Here is a 23382-nt window from a genome sequence, read left to right as displayed (position 1 = left end):
CTCTCAGTCAAAAACAACCTGATTATTTGCCCAACATAATTCTATAAGTGATATTAAAGTTTTTATTGAATTGTCATGACATCATCTAAAGCCATTTAGCCATGTAACCATTAAAAGATTAACACGTTGATGGGGTTTGCGTCTGCATAATGATAAGTCGTGTCGAAGTTAATATATCAAAGGGTGTTTGTCGGTGGACTGTTGTGTGAAAAACGCAAACACTATTATTAACACAAGCGTGTCAAAATTACAAATCGTGTCGTGTCTCCGCGTCTTCTGGAAACAAAAGAGACGGTCGGCTATGCGGTCGCCATTCGGAGTGACGTCACGAACGCGCCGTTCGCGCACAAACGCGTTTTTTCCCAACGCTGCGAAGAATATGTCGTTCGATAAACGCCGACGTGCGTTTCTTGTCTCGGTACAATGAGATAACAACGCTTACAGCTGTCGCGTTACACCCGCGTGGCTTCTGTTTTGCCGAACGAGACGGAGCTGCACCCCTCCCCCCGCTTCCGGTGTTTGGGCGGAAGTAGCTCCGAGCTCAGGCCTCATACGTTCAATGGCGACCGAAAACTGGCCGAACAGAAAGCGGGAGCAATCGCGGAGGGGCACGGAGTGCACGATCGACATTAATTAAATAAATTATTTAACTCTCAAACTGTACTTCAAGTTCCGGTACAAAATAACACGTATATCGAGACATGGCCGATGCCGCGGCCAGAAACGGGAGTATTTCGCCCCTTGAATCGGGTAAGGCACGAAAAGTAACACTTGAGAAATATTATTCTGAGGCACTTTTGTAGTTTATTAATCGTGTATCGAATAACGAACGACCTCGCGATGTTTCTTCTCAGAGTTGTACTATTTGATATCGCGCTTTCTTAGCACGGGGCCGTGTCGGAAAGCGGCAGAGGTGAGTTGTCTTCGGTCTTTGATACTTTTATAAACATCGACTGTAAAATAATGTGGATGGGAGAACTGATGGAGGTCATTATCATCTGTTGCAGGCTCTCGTGTGTGAGCTGGAAGAAAATCAGGTGTGTGGTACGATTCGTCAACCTTTAACGCTGTGTCTGTGTGTAACGTTATGCTTCCTATTTGGACCGAGATGTGGATGAATATTGCTTTACCATATCGCATTATATCGAGGTTTTGATATGCAAATTGTATTTGGTTTAGTCGCTCTGTTTTCGCCCTTATTTACCCGGTTTACTTTTTGATAGCTCCTTCCGCGCCGGTTGGATTGGAAAGGAAGCGAGCATCCTCGATCATTTGAAGATTTGGTAAGTGTTATTTCTGGAGCGTATGCTTGGCGTGTTTTATTCTCGCACATGTTTGTTTTGTTGGCCGATAAAAGTACGTTAAACGACAGACGCGACCGTAAAATGTTTTGCCGTGTGCTGTGTGACCTTAATATATCTGTTAAACTTCGTTAAGGATGGATGTTTGTTGTTATTACGCTCAACGCTGCGCGATTATTGTTATTTTGACTGTTTCCTATTATTCAGCGCTCTATCGCAGTTAGGGTGGGGCCTCTTTGGCTTGCGGCTACGTCATATTGTTGAACCGTCCAATCGGCGGTGGGAACTCGCAGTCGGCTTTTTATTTCGCATGTGACCCGCGCTGTGATTGGCTGATGAGCTGGCTTGTTTTGCATAAACTCCTTGCACGCGAGACGGACCTTTTATTGATGTTTTTGAAGGGTCATGACCGCTGCTCAGTCGCTTCAGGATCGGAAAGTGTATTACAATTAACAGTACTTATAGTAATGGATGCTTTATTTGGGGATTCAATTAATCAGATTTTAAAAATCTATAGTTACACAAAAAAAAATCTTGTATAATTTACTCTGCACTATGCCATTAGATGTTTATGACTGACTTTCTTTCAACCGAACATGAACATTTTATTATAACATTAACATTCAAATGCTTTTGTGTCATCTGTTGTTCCAAAAAGCTCGTGCATCTGTCGCAGAAGTAATCCATACAACTCCAATGGGTTTATAAATGATTTAAAAATAAGTGATAGTTGCAAGAGAAAACGATTCATATTTGATATTTACTAAGCGATAAGATAAATTAATATGTGGTTGTTAACTTTGAATATCATCGGTGCTCCGGGGTCTTGTTGTCATATGATAGCATGCCCCAAGACGTGCAAGAACCAGTGAGATTTAATGTGTCGACATGAGGGAATTTGTATCTTAAAGGGGTCATACGGCACGAATACAGCTTTTTCTGTGTCTTTGGTTTGTTACAAGTTGCACAAGCATGTATTAGATGCGTAAAATTGCAAAAAGGAAAGTGTCGGGAAAAAATAATGGATTCTATCTAAAATCAAATGCTCACCTACACCTGCCTGAAACGCCTCGTGTAACCTCACCCCCACAAATCTTCATCGTTTCGTGGTATGATTTGACTAAGACTGCCAAAATGTTAATGCAAGTAAGGTGGACGTACCCCAGGTCCTCTTCAATTGTACAGGTGTTACATTTCCGTCACACGCTTACAGTATTTGACCAATTACTACGCACTGGTTAACTGTCCAATCATAGCACATAGAGGAGATGTTACAAAACATCATTACAAAAATTACAAGAATGTTTACACGTGTGGTTCTCAAACTTTCTTTATTTTTTAAGGTTGCAGCCAACAGGCATATCGCGCCAGATCACCTGCTGCAGATATGCAAGCAGATCGGACCGATTCTGGACCGGGAGGCTCCGTCTGGTGTGCAGGGAGTGCACTCTCTACTGGGAGCTGGCAAACACTCCTTACTGCGAACATCAAAAGGTGAGACCGTGTTTTGTATGAGCCCAGTCGTCTGTGCCTACATTTCACTAATATCTGCCCCTCGACATCTCTAGACTGCGGCAATAGCAGTTGGAAAGCCTCCACATTCGCGGCCCTTCACAGGGGGCGACCACCGGAGAGGCCTTTAAGCTGCAGGGATGCCCCAAATATAGGTGAGCACCTTACAAACTTACACAAGAACGCAACCTTTTAATTGAATGTTTCTTTTCTTAAGAGATAATTTAATACAAATGAATGCATTTGGGTGATGCCTTTTTCCAAAGTGACTTACAGTGTCTTGTTTTAGTGGGGGTGTGCCGTGGCAGAGAGCTCACAGGAGCTCAGCGCTTCAGCTCTATCAACCCCGTTAGCAATTATCAACACATGAGGATGCACAGGAGGATTCTGGGACATCTGTCTGCCGTATACTGTATCGCATTTGATCGAACAGGTTCCAGGATTTTTACGGTGAGCAGCGAAATCTCTAAGAAGCTGCATGGGATTCAACTCTTTGTCGATGTTAATGAAGCAGACATGATTTGTGTTTCTTTGACGTTCAGGGTTCCGATGATGCCTTGGTGAAGATCTGGTCCTCTTTTGATGGGAGGCTTCACTCAACGCTCAGAGGACATCACGCCGAGATATCTGATCTCGCCGTTAACTTTGAGAATACCCTTATTGCGGCGGGAAGCTGCGACAAAACTATTCGTGTCTGGTGCCTTCGAACCTGTGCCCCGATGGCAGTCCTGCAGGGCCACAGTGGATCTATTACCTCTTTACAGGTGATTGTGCAGTATGACTTAAGCTTCTGTTTCATGCTTTGTTGAGCCATAGCTGCAAAATAAAAAATGGTGTTCCAAGACAAAAATAAAGATTGCAAACCTAGTAAGAAAAACGTAATGGACCAATCGAGTATCAGGGCACAAGACCTATAAGCAAAACCTGTGGCCTGAACAGTCTACTGTGAGCCAAATTCAGCTTAATTTCTTTAAGAGCTTTTCACAATGCATTGTGTCACAGTAGCGTTACAGAAAACGTTTTACTTTCTAAATGAAACAAGTATGACATTTAATTAAAAGATAAAACGTCGTATTAATATGAACTCACATTTGCTTTTGGCAGAGAGTGTTTTTGTTTCAGTTGGTGTGGCTCTGCGCTTCACTTGCTCTAACAGTTTAGGTGTTCATTTCTACTTCCTCTTTCTGTTTGTAGTTCTCTCCGTTTGTCAAGGGCTTCAAAAGGTACATGGTTTCCACAGGAACGGATGCAACCGTGTGTTTCTGGCAGTGGGATGTTCATAGCAACAGTTTTAAGTGAGTATTCTTCACCACGTTAAAAAAAGTCGTGCACTTTCATCAGCTGTGATGCATGCGTAACAGTTTGTTAAAAGTAAGACTTTCTCTCTTTAATGTTTATTAGCGACCGGCCACACAAATTCACCGAGAGGCCGAGACCTGGTGTGCAAACGGTCTGTTCTTCTTTCAGCCCTGGTAAGACTAACTAAAGATCTCAAGTAGTCTCTCCAGATGTAGATGCATTATTTAAAAAAAAAATTGTTTGTTTTCACGTTCAGGTGGCATGTTCCTTGCCACAGGAAGTACAGATGATGTCATCAGGATATACTATGTGGGCAGTGGTGGTCCAGAAAAACTAGCAGAGCTTGACTCGCACACTGTAAGTGCTCCCAAATAAAAGGAATAGTTCATACGATAAATTAACATTTGGTCTTTGTTTAGTTTCCCTTAGTTGTGTGACTTTCTTTAGTGAAAAAAAGACAATGTACAAAGGGATCGCTCACCCAAAAATCTTCTGATTGAAGCTATGGCACATAAATATTAGTGAAATGTTTTGTGTCTTTTGCCGTTGGGCTTCTGGTTTTGATGTAGCGCATTTGAATTGAAAATAGTCAATAACTACGGCAGAGTGGGAGGGGTTTTATACATTTTTATTGTGAATAAATGTGAAATGCTTCGTAATAATGTTCACTTTTCATTTGCAGGACAAGGTGGACAGCATTCAGTTCTGTCATTCTGGAGAAAGGTATTATTAACGGTTTACTTCAAAACCTCTTAAGTGTTTTGTATGTTTCTTGGTAACGTGTCTCTCGCTTTCTCTCTCAGGTTTGTGAGCGGCAGTCGAGATGGCACAGCTCGTATATGGCGGCTACATCAGAGACATCAGTGGAAGAGTCTTTTATTGAACATGTCTGCCACTCTTCCAGGGTAGGAAAGCATCTAGCAATCTCGAAGAAATATTGAATTGACAATGCAGATTATTGTAGCGTCTCCCTGCATGTTCCCTGTAGGTCTGCACCTTTAACAGCGGATGAAAGTTTCGTCAAACCCAAAGTCACCATGGTGTCCTGGGACCGGCACGACAACACTGTCATTACTGCTGTTAACAATCATCTCCTCAAAGTCTGGAATTCATATACCGGACAGTTGCTTCATGTTTTAAAAGTAAGGCTTTAGTTAATTGTACAGAAAGTATTTGGTTTATATGTTGTGATGCACTGAAATTTTGGCTGGCATTTGAAAATGGCATCGTTTTTGGCCGAAATATCCGGCGCCCGCCTCTCTCTCGTCAGTGCTCGGGCTCACACTCTCTCTCTAGATCATGTAAGCGCATCATCACAAAGGCTTGAACTAGTAAATATACCATCTTCTTTTCCTTCACAATCGCTGGTAAAACACAGCAAACTTGAAGCGTGACTGCATGCGAGTCACCCCGAAACTAACGTTTGTATATGCCAATGTTGATTTATCCGCTAACGTGAGCTGCTGCATAACGTGATCTGCAACATAAAGTAAATCAATAGAAACCAGCGCTGTTCCGATTAGAGAAGTGAGGCGTACTGCATGTTAAAAGATTGAATGACATGCTAAAGATTGAGTCATTTGTATGATTGAAGAAATGCAATAGTTTTTGTAATGTCTTTTTGAAAGATATTTAATCCCATTCATTACTGTCTCAAGCAAAGACATGAGCCAATAGCGTTTCATTGGTTAAATGTAGTGAATGAATACGCCCTTCACTGAACGAACGAGTCAATTGAGTCAAAATGAGACTGATCGAACTGGTATGTATATGGCATTCATGGTCTAATATTCGCTGTCGCAACAATGCGTATCCAGTAGCATATCCAAAAATAAAGGTAATGACTTGGTTTCGTTTAATTCTAAGGTAAAGTAAATAAAATGACTAAGACTAAATAGCATTTTAATCAAAAGACTAAATCAAAATTTGCTGTCAAAATTGACACTGTTCTTAATTTCATGTTAAATTGCACATTTTTTCAGTGACAAACCTGAAGTACAGAAGGTTCAGTTAAGCCTTGAAATGTTCAAATGATTGATCAAGTTGTATGTGGAACAAACAAGTTACTGAAATCGTAAATATTTTGCATAATGTAATTTGAATTTGTTTCCTATTTTAATTTAGTGCAAAATATCGTAATGTGTATCGTATCGTTAGCTGAGTGTATTGTTACACCCCTAGTATCGGCGGATAATCAGAATCCAGGCATTCCGATTGGAAAAGGAAAAAGTAGGATCGTAGCATCCCTAAAAACAACATTTAGATGATTGGCAAAAAAGTTATATTGTGTTGCAATTAGACATTATAATATATTTTGTATATCGTTTTAAAATGTTCTCCTTTATTTTTGTGGTTTTAGTGTGTTTGAAATGATTGTATTACATTTTATTTTTTATTTAAAGTGATTTTTGGAATCTATTTGGCCCACAGTTCTCATTTCAGTGCATCACTAGTTACGGTATATGTGTGTGTTGTGACATTGAACACACTCACGGTCTTGGGTCAGAGGTTAAACACAATTGTATGATCAACAAAGGTCATTTGTATTTTTCTTGACGCAGGGTCATGAAGCAGAGGTATTTGTTTTGGAGCCTCATCCCTATGACCCGAGGGTCATGCTGTCTGCTGGTCATGATGGAAATGTCTTCATATGGGACCTCATCAGAGGCACCAAAACGCTTCATTACTTCAATATGGTAAAATTACTTCCAGGACCTGCACATACCCAAGAGTGTCCTAATGATGTTTATGATTGAAAGAACAACCCTAAACACATGGATAATAGTAATACACGTGTCTCGTGAAGTTTACATACTTTAGTAAGGAGATGGTTTTCAACATTGATGACCGATTTCAACTTAAAGAAATTTGGCGTTCAATTAGACTTTGTCATTTTAGTTATAAAACGGATTCCCCTAAGGTCTAAATTCAGTTTCTTCTATGTAGATTGAAGGTCAAGGACACGGTGCAGTGTTTGATTGTAAGTTCACTCCTGATGGCCATCGTTTCGCGTGTACGGACTCTCACGGACATCTGGTTATCTTCGGCTTCGGGAGCTCTAAGCCTTATGAAAAGGTTTGTAGGATTCATGAAGTCAAGCTATTAGATGATTGAAGCAACTTCTAACTGCATATCATTTATCCATCCAAAACGCTTCTCAGCTTCCAGACCAAGTGTTCTTTCACACGGATTACCGGCCGCTGATCCGGGACTCCAACGGGTTTGTTCTGGATGAACAGACTCAGCAGGCCCCACACCTGATGCCGTCTCCATTCCTAGTGGACGTCGATGGGAACCCTCATCCTCCCAGGTTTCAAAGACTGGTGCCTGGAAGGGAGAACATCGCAGACGAGCATCTGGTTCCTCAGCTGGGCTATGTCGCTATGAGTAAGAGGCCCATGTTTTAAAGCATCAGTAGTTCAGTGAAAAGCTGAACACTTTCTGATCTCTCTGGCTTAATTTCAGGTGATGGTGAGGTTGTGGAGCAGGTTATCAGTCAGCAGCACGCCGAGAGCGAGGAACCTCGCCACAACATTCTGGATGACGCCATCCGTCAGCTTCAGGAAAACCAGGACAGGCGGGTGACCGTTCGTGCAGAGGTTGTCCCTGTCCCTGCCCGCGTTCCAGAGCCCGGTACTCCCCGCAGAGGTGCCTGAACATAGACCTTAAAACTTGTAGACATGAAACCATTAATACATTCCTATGTTAAAGTGATAGTTCACCCAAAAATGAGAGTTCAGTCACTCTCATGGCATTTCAAACCTGTATGACATTCATTCTTCTGCAGAACACAAAAGAAGATATTTAGAAAAATGCTGTTGACCGAACAGCGTTGGCAGACATTCACTTGCATTGGTTTTGTGTCCATACAATAGAAGTCAAAGGGTTCCCCTGCTGCCATTTTTCAAAATATCTTTTGTCATACAGGTTTGAAATGACAAGAGGGTGTGAGAAATAATGACAGGATTTTTGGGGAACTATCCCTTTAATAACAAATGATTAACAAAGTGAGACCTACTGCTATGAATAAACTACATGAAATCAACCTTAGTGTTGGAAACAAAAGATTTAATTTTTTCAAAACCGATGAAACCAAATAGTATTTTTGTAAACGTTTTTAATACAAGAAGACCCTCCAACATGTCCTCATTGTCAGACACTCTATATTTTAGTAGATTGTGCGAGGAAAAAGTTTTTATACAGTTTAATCCTTTATTAAATTAGGTATTTATCATTTCATAGACAAAAATGTTCTCGCCGTGGAAGCTGGTATGGCATAAAACAAACCTATATTATAAACCAGGGTTTTTAAAAGCCAATATACTGCGACTAATTGATATGTATAATCAAATCTGATGTGTATATACAGTATATATTAATGAATTGTTTTGAACAGTGTCTGTGAACGATCGCATTGGGGTGCAGTCTCCTCCTAATGTGGGCTTACGTCGCAGTGGTCAAGTGGAGGGTGTGCGACAGATGCACCAGAATGCACCTCGCAGCCAGATGGCCACTGAGAGAGACCTTCAGGCTTGGAGACGTAGGGTGGTCGTGCCTGAGCTTACGACGAGCAGCTACAAGTGAGATTCTTATTCCGTTCCCTCTTAAAGTGATACTTCACCCAAAATGAAAATTCATTCATTTACTCGCCTTCGATTTGTTCCAAATCTGTAAAAATGTCTTTGTTATGACGAACACAGAGAAAGATATTTGGAAGAACGCTTATGACCAGACAGATCTCGCCTCCAACATTAGTGAAACATTAATGAAAAAGTAAAACGTTCCCCAAATCAAACAGGCTCTTCATTTCTATCGTGGGGAGAATTTCTTCCGGTGTATTGCAAACGATATAATATCGCCCATCCCGAATTCAGACAGCTGTCGGCTTTAAACTATGCTTTTGTTTCTATAATTTACACATTCATAAATATCTACAAACTCTACCTAGGTCAACTGTGTTTTGCTAATAGCAGTAAGTGAATGATCACTACAGAAAGAGTACTGCACTGTGAGAAGCGTGCAGCTGTAGAAGTTATACCCCAGGGAAATATTTATGATTTATCGGCTATTATATGTCGGCCGATTACTATAAAGATGACATTTTATCTGCCGATAATTTATCGTGCATCCCTTGAAGAACAAAAATGGTAGTCAAAAGTGCCCCAGAACTGTTTGCTATCCTACATTCTTCAAAATGTCGTCTTCTGTGTTCAACAGAACAAAATGATGACAGAATGTTCAATTTTGGGTGAGCTATCCCTTTAAATCAGTTGAAGGGTTGCTACCATTTCTTCCTAACATAGTCACGGAATCAGTGTAACCGTGCCGTTGGTTCATTCAGGGCCCAGGAGTCGTCTAGAGCTGTCAAGGGCGAGGAGGAGGTGACCCTTTACAACACAAAGAAGCGGAGAGTGACCCATGCAACTTTCAGGGTAAGGTTACAGCTCTGGATCCACGTCTTTTATGTTGGGTTACCGCTCGCTAAAGTCAGATCGTTTTGATCGTAGGATGATTCGGACGACGAGGGGCCGTGCATCAAGCGTACGCAGTCACGCAAACGTCAGAAGACCTCGGAGCATAAAGAGAGACTGGTTGAAGAGTTCATTGATATGTTCTGTGAGGAAGGGGAGGAGACGGCCTCTTCTGAGGTGAAGTGTCGTTTTTTTTTTTTTTTTTGGCAAGCTGTGTTATACCTGCCATCGACATTTGTCATGTCATTAGTGATTTGTGTTGTTGCCGTAGGACACTGAAAAGGAGGGAAGTGATGTCAATTCCTCTGAAGATGACGACGAGTGGAGAAGCGATAGCTCAAGGTAACACTGTTGCCAAGTGTTGTGTCATTTCTACGCCACTAGAGGCATCTAATATGCCGAAATTACAGCTGAAGAGTTCAATGAATTTGACACACCATAAGGATTGTGAAAATATGACACAATACACTTATTGATCATTCATAATCTGTTATATCCAAGGTTGTCGCCTTTAACATGTTTTCATTGTGAATAATTTCTTGTTTCAAAATTGAAGCCACTCCTCCAGTGATTGTTCAGACTGGACGGCAGACGCAGGCATCAGTCTGCGGCCTCCTTCATCTCCGTCATCCCGAAGGCGTGCTTGCCGTAGGATCAGCAGCTCCGAGGACGAGGAAGAAGAGGAGGAGGACGAAGATGCAGTGGATGAGGAACAGACTCTCGACGAAGAGGAACAGACGTCTTCCCCCCGGAAACACAAGAAGGCCAAAAGCAAAACACCAAAGGTGAGTTTTGAAAAAGTTCTGATGTGAAATTACTGTATAAAATGATTTAATAATAATTTTTTTTTATATCTTGTCTCTGGGAAAAGCAGCGCCCGAAACCAAGGCCGCCCATTAACAGAGAGGTGTCAAACGAGTTCCGTCCCTCAGCGTGGATCACCGACGTCATTCCCAGAAAGTCGCCCTTTGTCCCTCAGATGGGAGACGAGGTGCTGTGGCGTTTCGCTTGTCGTTACTGTTGACACGCCTTTGCTGAATGTGTGCGTTTCATGTCCCACTGTCTCTGATTCTCTTCACAGGTCATCTATTTTCGGCAGGGTCACGAGGCGTACTTGGATGCCGTCTGTAGGAGTAACCTCTACCCCATTAATCTCGAGAAACAGCCGTGGAAGAAAATGGAGTTGAGAGTAAGATTTTCTGGCATAGGGCTCATAGTACCATATGCTCGCATATTAAGTTTTTCTTAATGGTTGCACCGGCACTACTGCCAAACTGAACAATATACATTTTTGCATATATTATAAATGTAATGTGCAGAAATGTTATATTGCGTAATATATTGCCTAATGCGCGGGTGTAAGAGGCACATTTATGAAGCAGAAGGACCGACAGCGCAAACGAGTTAAGCGCTTAATCTTGCAACTGAAATAAATATGTTTTGCCGCCTGCAGAATACAATAATTTTCCCGGCTAAGGTACAAAGTAGCACAGCTTTCCTGTAGCTCAGTGGTAAGAGCATTGCGTTAGCAACACAAGGTTGTGGGTTGGATCCCAGGGGATGCAGATACCTATGTAAAATGTATAGGATAATACAAAAATGTCCGAAAGCATGCAAAGCTCTCGCTGTGCTTCAATGTCATACGCCAATGCGTCTGTGCAGCGCTGAATGTTGTTGAACATGCACCTAGCGACTCCATTGAAAAGTGGATTGAGGATGCCTGCAAAATCGTTCTCGATTTAAGCCCACCCTTACATTAAATCCAAATTATTTGTGAGTCTCTATTGATAAAGCTAATCAAGGCTTTGTGAGTGTCTTAGGACCATCTCTCACCCTGTCTGATGACCAAATGCTTTAAATAAAACCTACCCTTCCCAAAAGAAAAGTACAATAGCAAAATAATGGATTTCTGCATTTGAAAATTCATAATTCTGTTTTTCTTTTCTAAAAGGACCAAGAGTTTGTGAAAATAACAGGGATCAAATATGAAGTGTGCCCACCAACCTTGTGCTGTTTAAAACTCACCCAGATCGACCCTGGAACAGGCAAAATAACAGACAGGTCCTTCTCAATAAAGTAAGTTGTCCATCAACATTCTTTTATTGCCAAGATATGCTTTGAAATGTAGATGACGTCATCAAGAATGTAGTAAACGTTTCGGTGCTTTTTGTTTTAGATATCATGATATGCCAGATGTTATTGACTTCCTGGTGCTGCATCAGAGTTACGATGAGGCGCGGAACAGAGTCTGGAGGCCGAGTAAGTCAACTGCATGACTTTGAAATAAATTTGTTGTTTGATAAACATTATAAAAGGAGATGTTTATTAAGCTGCTGCCCCTTTAAGAGCGCTCTATGCAGATATCCGGATCTAATATACTGTGACGCGTTCGTTTTGTTTCCTAGCTGTTCACGTTCATGAAACTGACTAATTTCACATGGACCCTTGCTTATATGGGAATTTTGACATAGTGTTGTGTTTATTTGTCTGTTTCAGAGTAAAAAGACGTAAAAGAGAACTCCGTTTAGTAGTTTGCTCTCTGTCTCTCTTGGCGTGCATGTTTAAACATGTTTTCTGCATTAGCCTCACACTGCATACAAAACACGCTGTTTTGTACCATAGCATATGACATTTCCTGGATGCGCCAATTGCACAGTCTAACAGTTCTGCACATAACATTTAGAAAGGCCAAAAATTATAGAAAAATGACGAAAAACTGGTCGCGCCGGCAAGAAAAGTATTTGTAAAATTCAACCAATTCTAGAGCCTAGTTCAGTCATCCTCAATAGGCGGACTACGGTCTGGATCCAGACCTTTACTTTGTTCCATCAGGAGCGCGAGACATAGCCTAATAAATCCTTTAAAACTTTAGTCAGCATGTAAACATTTAAAACCCTGTGAAGACCCAGGCTAAAGTCTCATAATCTAACTGATTATTATAACAAGCATCAAAGATAAATTTCAAGCATTGATTTCTCAATTATTGACTGAATAATACCAAAATCTTAAAGATTTTCTTTTTGCACAATATTCTGTAGGATGATTTTATGAAGGACATGAAAATGAAAAGGTGATAATGGCCTGGAGAGGCTAATGTAGTTAGTAACTCTGTTTTCTTTTTATGATTTTAATTGTTATATAGCATTTTAATTTGAGTTATTTACAAATAATAATAATAATCAGACTTCTATTAAGTGGGCATTTCCCTAAAGTCGCAGAGCCTATACATACATGTATCAAAATATAAAACAAATGGCCTGATAAAAGAGAAAAAACATTGTCCGGACCTCCTGGAACTTAAATTGAATACCCCTGGCCTAGTTGTGTCATAAACTCCACCGTCTGTAAGAGATTTAAAACAAAACGTCCATGTAAGAGTTCGGTACCTTTCTCCATTCAGTTCTGGTGTTCCTGGTTCATGTGCGCGCTTCAGCAGTCTTGGGCCAACCCCAAATGCTCTCATTGGTTGAAACGCATGATGACGCCCATCCCAAGCCAGTAGCGATCAACATCCCACCCCTTCTGTGACCCATGGTTTGTCTGTACCTTTCAGAGCCAGTGAGCAACAGACTTTCGAAATAAAATAATTTAAAAGAAATGCGTTAATGCACGATTAAATTATTGTAGGCGTTATCTTCCTCAGCCCTACATTTTTATTTACATGCAGTTCATGCGGTGATGTACACGTGAAAATCAAATGTTATGTTCTTGCTGTTCATGTAGGTGATCGATTTCGCTCTGTGATTGATGACGCCTGGTGGTTTGGGACGATAGTTTGTCAGGAACCGTATCAGGCGGAGTATCCTGACAGCCATTTTCAGTGCTTTAAAGTCAAGTAAGCCCAAACTTGTTGATTCATTGAGATGTGGCGTAAGTCTTTTGGTTTAGACTGTATTTGTGACATCTGTTTCTTCAGGTGGGATAATGGTGAGATAGAAAAGCTGAGTCCTTGGGATGTGGAAGCTATTCCTGAAGACGGTACGTCACGGTTCTTTTATGTTAAGTTCTCTATATTTCAGGAATTTAGGACGTCAACATTGTGTTAAATTGACAAAAGGGTCGCTTTCAGCCTGAATGAATTAATGTTTTTTGTATGTCAGCTCAACAGCCGGAGTCGGAGGGGGCCGGAGTTCCAGGAACGGTTGAAGAGATGATTGACATCCTGTATAAACCACAGGAGGGTGAATGGGGGGTCAGGGGACGAGAGGAAGCGAGCGCACGCATTATCGCAGGCATCGAGCAGCTCATCACTGTTGGTGAGTAGCCTTATTTTCTTAGTCTCGTTCTAGTCAGCAGTTTATTTTCTGAGATTGAACTCTTCCTACTTCCACTAAAGCAGTGGTTCTCAAACTTTTTTGGTCATTCCCCACTTTAGACAAGGGGGAATTTTCAAGCCCCACCTGCCCCCATCGCCCCAACACAATGCTAATGAAATGCGCAACAAGCTTATATGTTCCAATTTATTGAACTAAAAAGTAGTATCAGAGTAACAAGTTGTATCTAAAATACAAACTATATACATCAAATAACAGAAAGTTCTAAAATAAAGAAAATAAAAGTGCAGCTGTGTCATAATAACTTTCATGAAATAGAGAAATAAGTGCAGCTGTGCACTACTAATTTCAAAAATAGAAAATATATAAACGTGCCATTTTGAAATCTGTAAAAAAAAACATTTAAATATGGCCGTGAAAGTTTGTTCCGTTACAATTAATATGCCGATGTCACGTTATTTTGGCACTTCGGTTCCAGGTTATATTTTTCTCGGGGTCTCATATCTAATGTTGTTTTAATATAGACTCCATGTAGACTAGTAATGATTACCCCTTTAATGTTTCCATGGCGACGCGTCATATTTGTCACGTGACACACCGCAGCCACACCTTATGACAGATCGCCTTAATTTCCTTTTTTATTTCAAAATATTCACAAACTTGCTTAGCATGTCATCAACTATCTGATATTCTGATTCTCAAAAATGTGTAAGTGAGTGTGTTTGGTCATTTATAAATAATCTTGATCTATACGTGAGACGGGTGCCACCATGTTTCTTTGCAACGCAGTTCAGAGAGTTTTGTCTGTCATCAGTTTCTCCCGAAATACATGCAAGAAAGTGGCCGGTGAACTCCGAGAACTTTAACTCTTGTAAACTTTATAGTTACTTCCACTATGTTTGTCTGATGTGAATAACACACGTCGTCAAATTATATTTGAATAGATTGTTATTGCTGCGTCCACAGACATGAGTGTGTATCTTACAAACTCCAAATGTATTGTTTTACTTGTGCTTATGTGTATTTAAATGGCTGAAACCTAAAATAAACATTATTAGGTTGAAAACACTGCATAGTTGTGATATATGACAGCGCTGAGCTCGTCCGTCTCTGGCTCAGCGCAAACCAACGCGCGAAAGCACAATTTGAATCTGGCAGTCACTGAACATTCTTAATCTCATATCTGGGACCGTATTCTCAGGGGCACAGAAATAATATCCCATATATATCCCAAACCGGGTACCGCTCAAAAGGTTAAAAATTTCTGTAGTGAGGTAGGTGGGACAAGAGCTGGGTATTCGAGGCCGGTGCGTGAATGATAACTAGCGTCAGCTGTACGAGCACCGTACTATTGGGTTTCGGCACCAGTGTAACAAAGTTCCATGAAGGGAAGGAAGGAGGCGGGAACCGGCGAACATTTAACATCTTAAATTTAATAAACAAGGACGTAAAACACAAACACAATTTCCGGGCCCGGTCCTCTCTCACTGACGGCCCGGTCACTCGTCCACTTATGCTTCACAATCTCCTCCGTGATACCAGACTGGTGCGCGTACAGCTGACGCTCGTTATCACTCGCATCCCGGCTCTCGCCCCGCCTACCTCACTACAATTTCATTTGTAACCATGAATACAAAATTCCGGAGGATTTGATCTCACGTTTCCATATAAGGCATAAAAAGGAACATTTCCTCCCGTTTGGCGTGCCCCACGTCTCTATTCCCCACCAGTGCGGCGCGCCCCACAGTTTGAGAAACGCTGCACTAGAGCATATCACTAACAAGGGGAGGTAAAAACTGTAATAGTGTTCACACCAAATGCGGTAAATCGCGCTTTACACTTTTGCGCTGTCGGACACGCATCATTCGCATGTGAAATTCGCTTCATTACAGATGCAAATTCACGTCATGGGAGGGGCTTCTGCCGCTCGCTCACTAGAGCAAGCTCCTGATTGGTTTCCTGGATAGGGATTATCTTAAAATCTGTGAAACATGACATTCAAAAATGCCTTACTAAAACACAAATGCTCTACCATACCGATCTAGGCACGGTCTTATATGAACCTTTTTTTAACTCTTATTTAACATTAGTATACTATACTTTCACAAAGCATCCCGCTTTTTTATGAAGTATTATTTAGGTGACATTTTGGTCATTTGAAGTGATATTTCCAAAATTCAGAATTGGGTCATTATTAGGGCTGGGCGATTAATCGAAAAGGAATTGAAAAATTACGTTGGATAGAGCTTCTTAATTTCGATGTTGGTTATTCGATTTTCTTTCCCTTTAATATCCATGTCGACCCGTGCCACTATACCTCTAAAGACTAGTTAATTTATCATTTTAAACTGGGACTTAAATGTGACTTGACCCCTTACGTCTCTGTCCAACAGACATCGCCGCACCTTTCTCTGGTCCAGTCGACACTGCTCAGTATCCCACGTACTGTGCCGTCATCGCATATCCCACAGACCTGAACACCATCAAACTACGGTTAAAGCACAACTTCTACAGGTGTGTACCTTTACATTACCTGTTCTCGTAGCTGTTTGGAGTTTGGGTGCAAGCTTTCGTGGTTTTGCAGCCTGGTTTTGGTTTGTTTTTAACGAATCGCGATTCTTTCAGGCGGCTGTCCGCACTGATCTGGGACGTTAAACACATTGAACAAAATGCCAAGACTTTCAATGAGCCCCGTAGCAAGATTGCAGACTCCGCGAAGACCATCACTAATGCTCTCTTGAAGTTCATCAGGTCAGTGTTTGTCGTATCGTAAAATGAATGCATTCAAGAGACCGGCCCAAATCAAACTGAGCTTACGGTCTCGTTGTGTGCAGTAAACCTCACTGTGTGGATATCATGGAGATCTACAATGCTGTGGAAAACATGGAGGACTCCGATGATGAGGTGAGGTTGTGTTCTTCCTGTGGACTGTTGTGTCGTCTAGTAGAAGTGAGAATGATTTACATGTGGCTTTTTAGGATCTGAATGACATTGATGCACCTGGAACCTCATCCGGACAGAGACTTCGTCAGGTAGTGTGACACGTTGAATCGTTTTGAGAAGTCACAATGTGTGATGAAATGAAAGGGCAGGTGAAAGATGTGCTTATGTTGGCAGGCCTCGCTGGAGGTCGTGCAGGACAGGGACGCGTGGAAGGACCAGTGCAAGCGTCTGTTGGACTACATGTTTCAGTGTGAGGACTCTGAACCTTTCCGGAATCCTGTGGATCGGAGTGAATATTCTGTGAGTCTCATAAAGGGTCTTGGGTTTGATTCCAAAGAAGCACATACGGATAAAATGTATAATTGGATCAGATTGAGGTATCTGGCGTCACAGAATAAGACCGCCTACAATAACCTGACTTGATGATGTTCTGACCAATATCTAAAGTCGTTTTCGTTAGGTCTGATTGTAACGTTCTTCACGCCTTGTCTTGGTTTACCTCAGGACTACTTTGATATTATTGATACGCCCATGGACCTCGGAAGTGTTCGACAAACTCTTGAAGAGGACAAATATGAAAATCCCACAGACCTTTGCAAGGACACCAGGCTCATATTTGCCAACGCTAAAGCCTACACGCCGAACAAACGGTCTAAGGTAGTTCCAACGACAAACAAATGTCTTTTTGCTTGGTCTTACAGGCTGAACGTGACTGTTGATATTCTCGTGCGTTTGACAGATTTATAGCATGACCTTGCGACTCTCAGCATTTTTCGAGGAGAGAATACGCAAGATCATTTCCGACTACAAGTCCGCTGTCAAAAGTAGCTTGAAGCTCAGGCGCAGTCAGAGGTTCAGGAAGAAACTTCAGCATCAGGATTCGGCTCCATTTAGCCAAGAATCCACACGGTAGGACCGAGCTCAGTAAATCTTACAGAGAATATATGGAGTTGATTGCATACGGAAGATATATGGCAAATAACCTGACACGTGTATTTTTCTGGCCGTAGTCAAAAGAGGGCTACTGATAAAACTCAGGAAAACCTGGAACCGTCTACAACCAAATCTACCTCAGCCAGGGCGTGCGTGTCAGGGCGCCGCAGAGTCAACGAATCAAAGAACGGCTTCAGGCGGAGCAGCGCATCTTCATCTGGTAAGATGAACTCAGATCTTTGCCTGTAACACATTTGATGTGAGATCTTAAAAGGATCTTAAAAACGATGATACCATGTCATACATCAACGACCAAAAGGGAGAAGCACTTCAGGCTATCCGTTTCAAGCTACGTTCACCGAAGTCAACTTTTTGCACTTACTCGAAGCGTGATGACAAGGCATATCAGCCATAGTGTTGTCGGTTTGCTGATATTTGAACGGTTGAATTTGTATCCCATTGGCATAGCGAGCGTTCACTCGCTCGGACTTTTACCCACATCTTTCAAAATAAAAGTCTTGCATCAGAAAAACATTTAGAATTACGTTCTTTGTTGCTGACCGTACACTCCGCGACCCACTTTTGGTCACGACCCACCTGAAACACAACTGTTCAAGGTAAACATGCACTACAGCCAAGGCGTTTTTCTGTTATGGCTGTCCCTGTGTATTAACATTACTTATATTATATCAAATATACTGAGCTTATCTTCTATAAGAATGTATATATCACATTAAATGTAAGTAAAATGTCTACTTTATGGATTCAGGTTTTTGGGGGGTAAAATGTTACAGCAAACATAAATATAGTTGTAAATGTACTTATAATGGAGTATATTCATTTTTATTGTGCTTTAAATTCGCAAATAAATCTTCTTGATAAATGGCCAAAACTTAGGATAGTTGCATACTTTATAAAAGTGAAATATATTCCATGTAAAGTTCTCCGTCGCCATGACGGATTTCCGTCGACTGCAGGGTCTTCTTGTTTGACACTAAACAAAATGGAAATTTTAAACATACTACGATTAGGGACATACTAATTCTACTTTCGAATACTATTTAGGACGGATAGTATGCGGGTTGGGATGCAGCAACTGTCTGCATCCGAAATCGTATGTATTGAATGTGAATAAGTACCTACCTATCAGCCATTTAAACAGTACGTTCTATATAGTATGAGTGGGAGGGTTATTAATACATTTCGGCACAACATCTCAAAGGTGATAAAACTCTTGCATAATTTGCTTACCTTTATGCCATCGCAGATGTTTGATTTTCTTTTTCAGTTGAACACACATTAGTAATTGGGAATTTTATGCTTAGGTCAACTTGTGCCTCTTTTATGTCAATGTAGGGTCTGATCAAGAAAGCAAACAGTCTTCGAGCGAGTCTGAAGAGGACGGGAGGCCTTCGTCATCCCGTCTCTTCAGGCGAGAGACAAGAGCGACGAGGAGAGCGGCACAAAATAAAGGAGCAAAGCAGAGACATGGTGAGTTTGTCTGAGACATGAGATTACTTTTCCTTTTCAAATTGCTTCTCTAATGCAATTTCTTTTACCAATTGAGAGAGAGAAAATACATTTGCGTGTGCAAATGATATGTACTGGTACATAAACGAATATCCACTAACAAATAGTATTAGTAAAATATATTTTGAAGAAAATATGTGTAATATTTCAGTCTTGCGCAACATGGGTTGTCTGTCTTGTGTATTTTAGAGAGCCACATAAAGGTGAACGGGTTGAGCAGAAGCCAGGAGCGTCAGAGGTCAAGACCCTGCAGCGACTCTGATCAGGAGCCATCGGCAGATTCAGACGCTTCTGAGAACGAGTCGTCGTCTTCTGTCAGCTGCCGGCCCAGGACCCGCAAGACTGCCATGGCAGCGGTCAGTAAGATGAAACTCATGGATACCCTGGATGAAGAAGACTGTTCAGACGGGGAAGGTCGCGGACGCAGCGTGCGGCACGTTACCCGTGCTAGCAAACGCTCTACTGTTATTCAGAGCAGCGGTGATTCTGAGGAAGACGACACATCTCAGGAAGGTACATAAGCATACCAACTCGTGTGATGCATCACCATTTAGTTAGAAAATGACATTTGGTGGCCCATTGGGAATGGTACTCAAGTTTTTTTTGTTTCGTTCTCTCACAGAGTCAAATGAAAGTGAAGGTTCGGCCAGCGAAGAAGAGAAAAGCGAGGCTAGCGCTGACAGTGACCCTTCGGCTCACAGCAAAGGAAGCGGAAGAGCTAGCCTTAGATCATGCAGACGGACAGCAGAGAAAAAGGGTGCGTTTGGTTTGCTCTTCATGCTATCGAACATCAGCATAAAGTCTTGAGTTTTCATTCAAGTCGAACTGTTCTTATTTTACATTTTAGAAGCTGCTTTGGTTAACGGGCATAGCAAACGGCAATCCGATGAAAGTGAGGACAACTCTGATAATGGGCGGAGTCTGAATGAAAGTTCGGCAGAGGATTCGGACGAAGACCATACCGTCAGACAGAAGCCCACTAGGATGACGGCAAAAGCTGCCGTCATTAAATTAAAAAAACGGAATCACAGCGATGCAGAGGATCATGAAAGCCCCCCCCGAAACCAACGTCCGAAACATCAGTCAAGCAAACAGGAGACCAGACGTTCAGATAAGGATGAAGAGCCCAGAGCTAAAAAGCACCCTCATCAGAATGGAAGAAAGATGGAGGTGAAGGAGCTAAAGAGGAGTAAACTCGCATCAGAATGCCAAGAACAAGCTTCGGTCTCAAAACTGCATGTCATCCAGAAAAAAACGTTGGATGCATTAACTTCAACAACCCAGGACTCCGAGGAACTCAGTGACACTCCAGTAAAACCTTTTGCACGCCAGAAACGCATTAAATCAGATGAAGATGTTGAAGAGAATGGACATGCTGAGAAAAGATCGCTCAGGAACAGAAAGCGGGCGTCCAACGCTCAGAGAAAAACGTGTGATGGTAGTTCCGATGTTTCCGGTTCAGATAAATCTGTTGAGGACAGGAAGAGGATTAAATCAGAAGATGAAGAGAATCAAAGCGATGATGCCGAGGAAATATCGCTCCGGAAGAGAAAGCCGACCTCCAACACTCCAGGTTGGACATCCAGAGTTCGGAAGAAGCGAGATGAAAGCTTGAATGTTTCCAGTTCAGAGAGCGATGAGGAAAAAAAAGAGGCCACTTCATCCGACGAGTGGCAACAGAGTGACGGATCTGAGAAAGACAAGAAAACGTATCCAAGAAGGAGGCTTTGCACTAAAGCCACTTCTAAACGCAGTTCTCTCAGAGATCTTCCGAAGAAGAACTACATTATGGAGGACTCTGATGAAGACTTCAATTCTGAGGCAGAGATGCGGTCCAAGTGTGAAAAGAACAAGGAGCGGTCCACCTCCCGTGCAAGAAAACCATCTGGGGACTCCAAAAGGAAACGCGGCTGCACCACAGATGAAGACGTCGAGGACACCGGCAGACGGGTCAGCAATGAAAACGTGACTTCAGAACCTCGACGAAAGAGTGCAAAACCTTCCAAGCGCTTAAGGAAGGGTTTGGCGGACTCTGAAAGCAGCTCCGAATCAGGGTGTCAATCGGAGAATGGTTCGTTACGCAGAAAGCGAGACCACCGGTCGGAGGAGAAGCTCCCCAGAGAAACCCAGCATCAGGCGCGCCACCGCCGTAAACGGAGACAAAGTGAAAGCCACGAAGAAAGCGGCTCTGAGAGCAAAGAAGAGTCTGAATCAGAAACCAGCTCGGGTTCGCGGAGCACTCCAAAGAGAACGCTTCGAGGAACCGCACGCTTGAGGAAACGCCAGAGAGATGTATCCGACGAGGACAGCGAGGTGTCGTACGGAAATCCGCGACGGGCTAGGCGCATCCGGACCAGATACGCTGGCAAACGGACTGTGAATTACCAAGACAGCGAATGAAGGACTGGGCAGTCTGGCCATGCAAGAGACACTAACTGGAGACCTTGAAGACACTTGATTGTGCCCACAATTAAAATGGTAGTAGCACTGGAGTCCTCGGGTTTATATACTGTGAATCGGTTTCATTCAGGGATATTTATATTTTCTATGAAAAAACGACAGGGAAGCGATTTCTAGAGATGCGTTTCATCCGCTGGTTCACTCCAGCCCCACTCGGTGATTCGACCAACAGGAAAGACTGCATAGAGGGGCATTGTCTGCTTTGGGTGCTATCCTAATTTACCTCTACTGTTAAATCGAGCATCTTTTGCTGGCTTGCACTAAAAGGCACACTGTATTGAGGTATTTTATACACTAGTTCTGCATTCAAAAAAACTCAGGGGTCAACTATGTTTACGTCTGGACACACTTTACTACAATAAATGAATGGTCTCGGACTCGAACACTCACGTTTTGTATTGTCACTGTAGGAGAGGGATTGTTGAGCCAAAATGTACAAAATTTCTTCCTCGCATCGAACTTTTTGGTTTCCCGTTTTGGTTCCTTGTATGTTTTTTCAGTTTTCTGAGAATCGGTTTGTAGCAAACAGATGTACATTGAAACTTTTCTTTGTTGAGCATTACTTTCTTTTTATATTCCATTGCAATGCCATGTACTATGATTTTTGTACCTATTTGCGAAGTACAGTAAATCGAACGAGTACTTGCAGCAAAGTACTGTGATTTCTCATATTGGGAAGATGTTTTAGTGACCTGTTGCGTACTTTCAGTATTAATTCCTTGTCTGACTTAACTTATGAACAGCCGTGAACTTTTGTACCCAGACTTTAAATTGTGCATCGCGGTTTCTGTAACGCAGTTTAGCATTTTTGCTTAATGTCTTTCGTAAAAGCTTCTTCTTTAATACAAGTTTCTCTGAGGATGATCAGCTTGTTGGCCAATGAAAAGTGGGAAAGGAATGAATTCCTATGAATAAAAATACTGTTTCTGGATGGTCTGATTTGTGCTCTTGACTCGCTGCCTTTTAGCCGCTTTGCTTGAGAAAGGGCTTGTCACTCTTCATTGACGGCTGTGAATATTTAATAAAAAAGTGATGTATTTTGAATGTCCCATTCAAGAGGATGTAAATGGATGATATGCACTTGTACCTTTAGTAGTTAACTGGTTCTGTGGCCTTTTTTAAAACTCCAGTTGTTCCAAAATGTGTTTTTCTTTGTTAATTCGTTGTTCTGCTGAACACCGAGACCGATATTTGGAAGAATGCTCGTAACCAAACACCGTTTGTAACTTAAAAACACCGTCATTTGTGTTCATCTGAACAAAGACATTTTGGAGATTTGGAACAACTTGAGGATGAGTAAATGATGCCAGAATTTTCGTTTTTGGCTGAACTATTCCTTTAATGTCCTACAGTTTTCCAAAGGTTACTTTAATTGTAGATTTTATTTTGTATTGTTATCAGTTAATATCAATTGTAAGTCATTTAAGGGTATTTGTCCAGAGTCATGGCACAGTTCTCTCTTTCTTTTATTTGAACAATATCTGTGAATTCTGTCGTCTTGTGTAAAAATACAGTATCGTTCCTCAAATAGCGGTTGGAAGGGAACGCAATTCAACTGTATTACTAGTTAAACTACAACTATTAAAATGTTTCTATAGCAATGTTCTGGTAATGTATGTCCCAACTCTCAAAATAGTGCCGGTTTTGTAAGATTTTCAT

General features: G+C 41.8%; 1 protein-coding gene across 1 annotated transcript; it reads left to right on the top strand.

Annotated features, from left to right (window-relative positions):
- The first annotated feature begins 537 nt into the window (after positions 1 to 537).
- brwd1 (bromodomain and WD repeat domain containing 1) lies at positions 538 to 23322 on the top strand. Its single transcript, XM_079481837.1, has 42 exons — positions 538 to 750; positions 855 to 913; positions 1008 to 1037; positions 1224 to 1283; positions 2645 to 2795; positions 2870 to 2968; positions 3103 to 3263; positions 3356 to 3577; positions 4008 to 4108; positions 4215 to 4285; positions 4369 to 4469; positions 4795 to 4835; positions 4916 to 5017; positions 5101 to 5254; positions 6674 to 6808; positions 7059 to 7187; positions 7274 to 7499; positions 7578 to 7760; positions 8509 to 8692; positions 9454 to 9544; positions 9620 to 9760; positions 9855 to 9925; positions 10140 to 10368; positions 10458 to 10574; positions 10665 to 10772; positions 11535 to 11659; positions 11760 to 11842; positions 13307 to 13418; positions 13500 to 13561; positions 13684 to 13839; positions 16251 to 16371; positions 16483 to 16608; positions 16692 to 16761; positions 16836 to 16889; positions 16975 to 17100; positions 17305 to 17457; positions 17540 to 17709; positions 17811 to 17953; positions 19090 to 19224; positions 19453 to 19776; positions 19886 to 20020; positions 20111 to 23322. Exons 1-42 carry the CDS (start codon positions 702 to 704, stop codon positions 21661 to 21663), a joined length of 6663 nt encoding a protein of 2220 aa, XP_079337963.1. The 5' UTR covers positions 538 to 701; the 3' UTR covers positions 21664 to 23322.
- Positions 23323 to 23382: the final 60 nt, after the last annotated feature.

This window comes from Barbatula barbatula (genome assembly GCF_947034865.1).
Source record: "Barbatula barbatula genome assembly, chromosome: 19".
Taxonomy (NCBI): Eukaryota; Metazoa; Chordata; class Actinopteri; order Cypriniformes; family Nemacheilidae; genus Barbatula; species Barbatula barbatula.
Note: the sequence above shows the minus strand (reverse complement) of the source record. Positions and strands in the feature narration are given on the sequence as shown.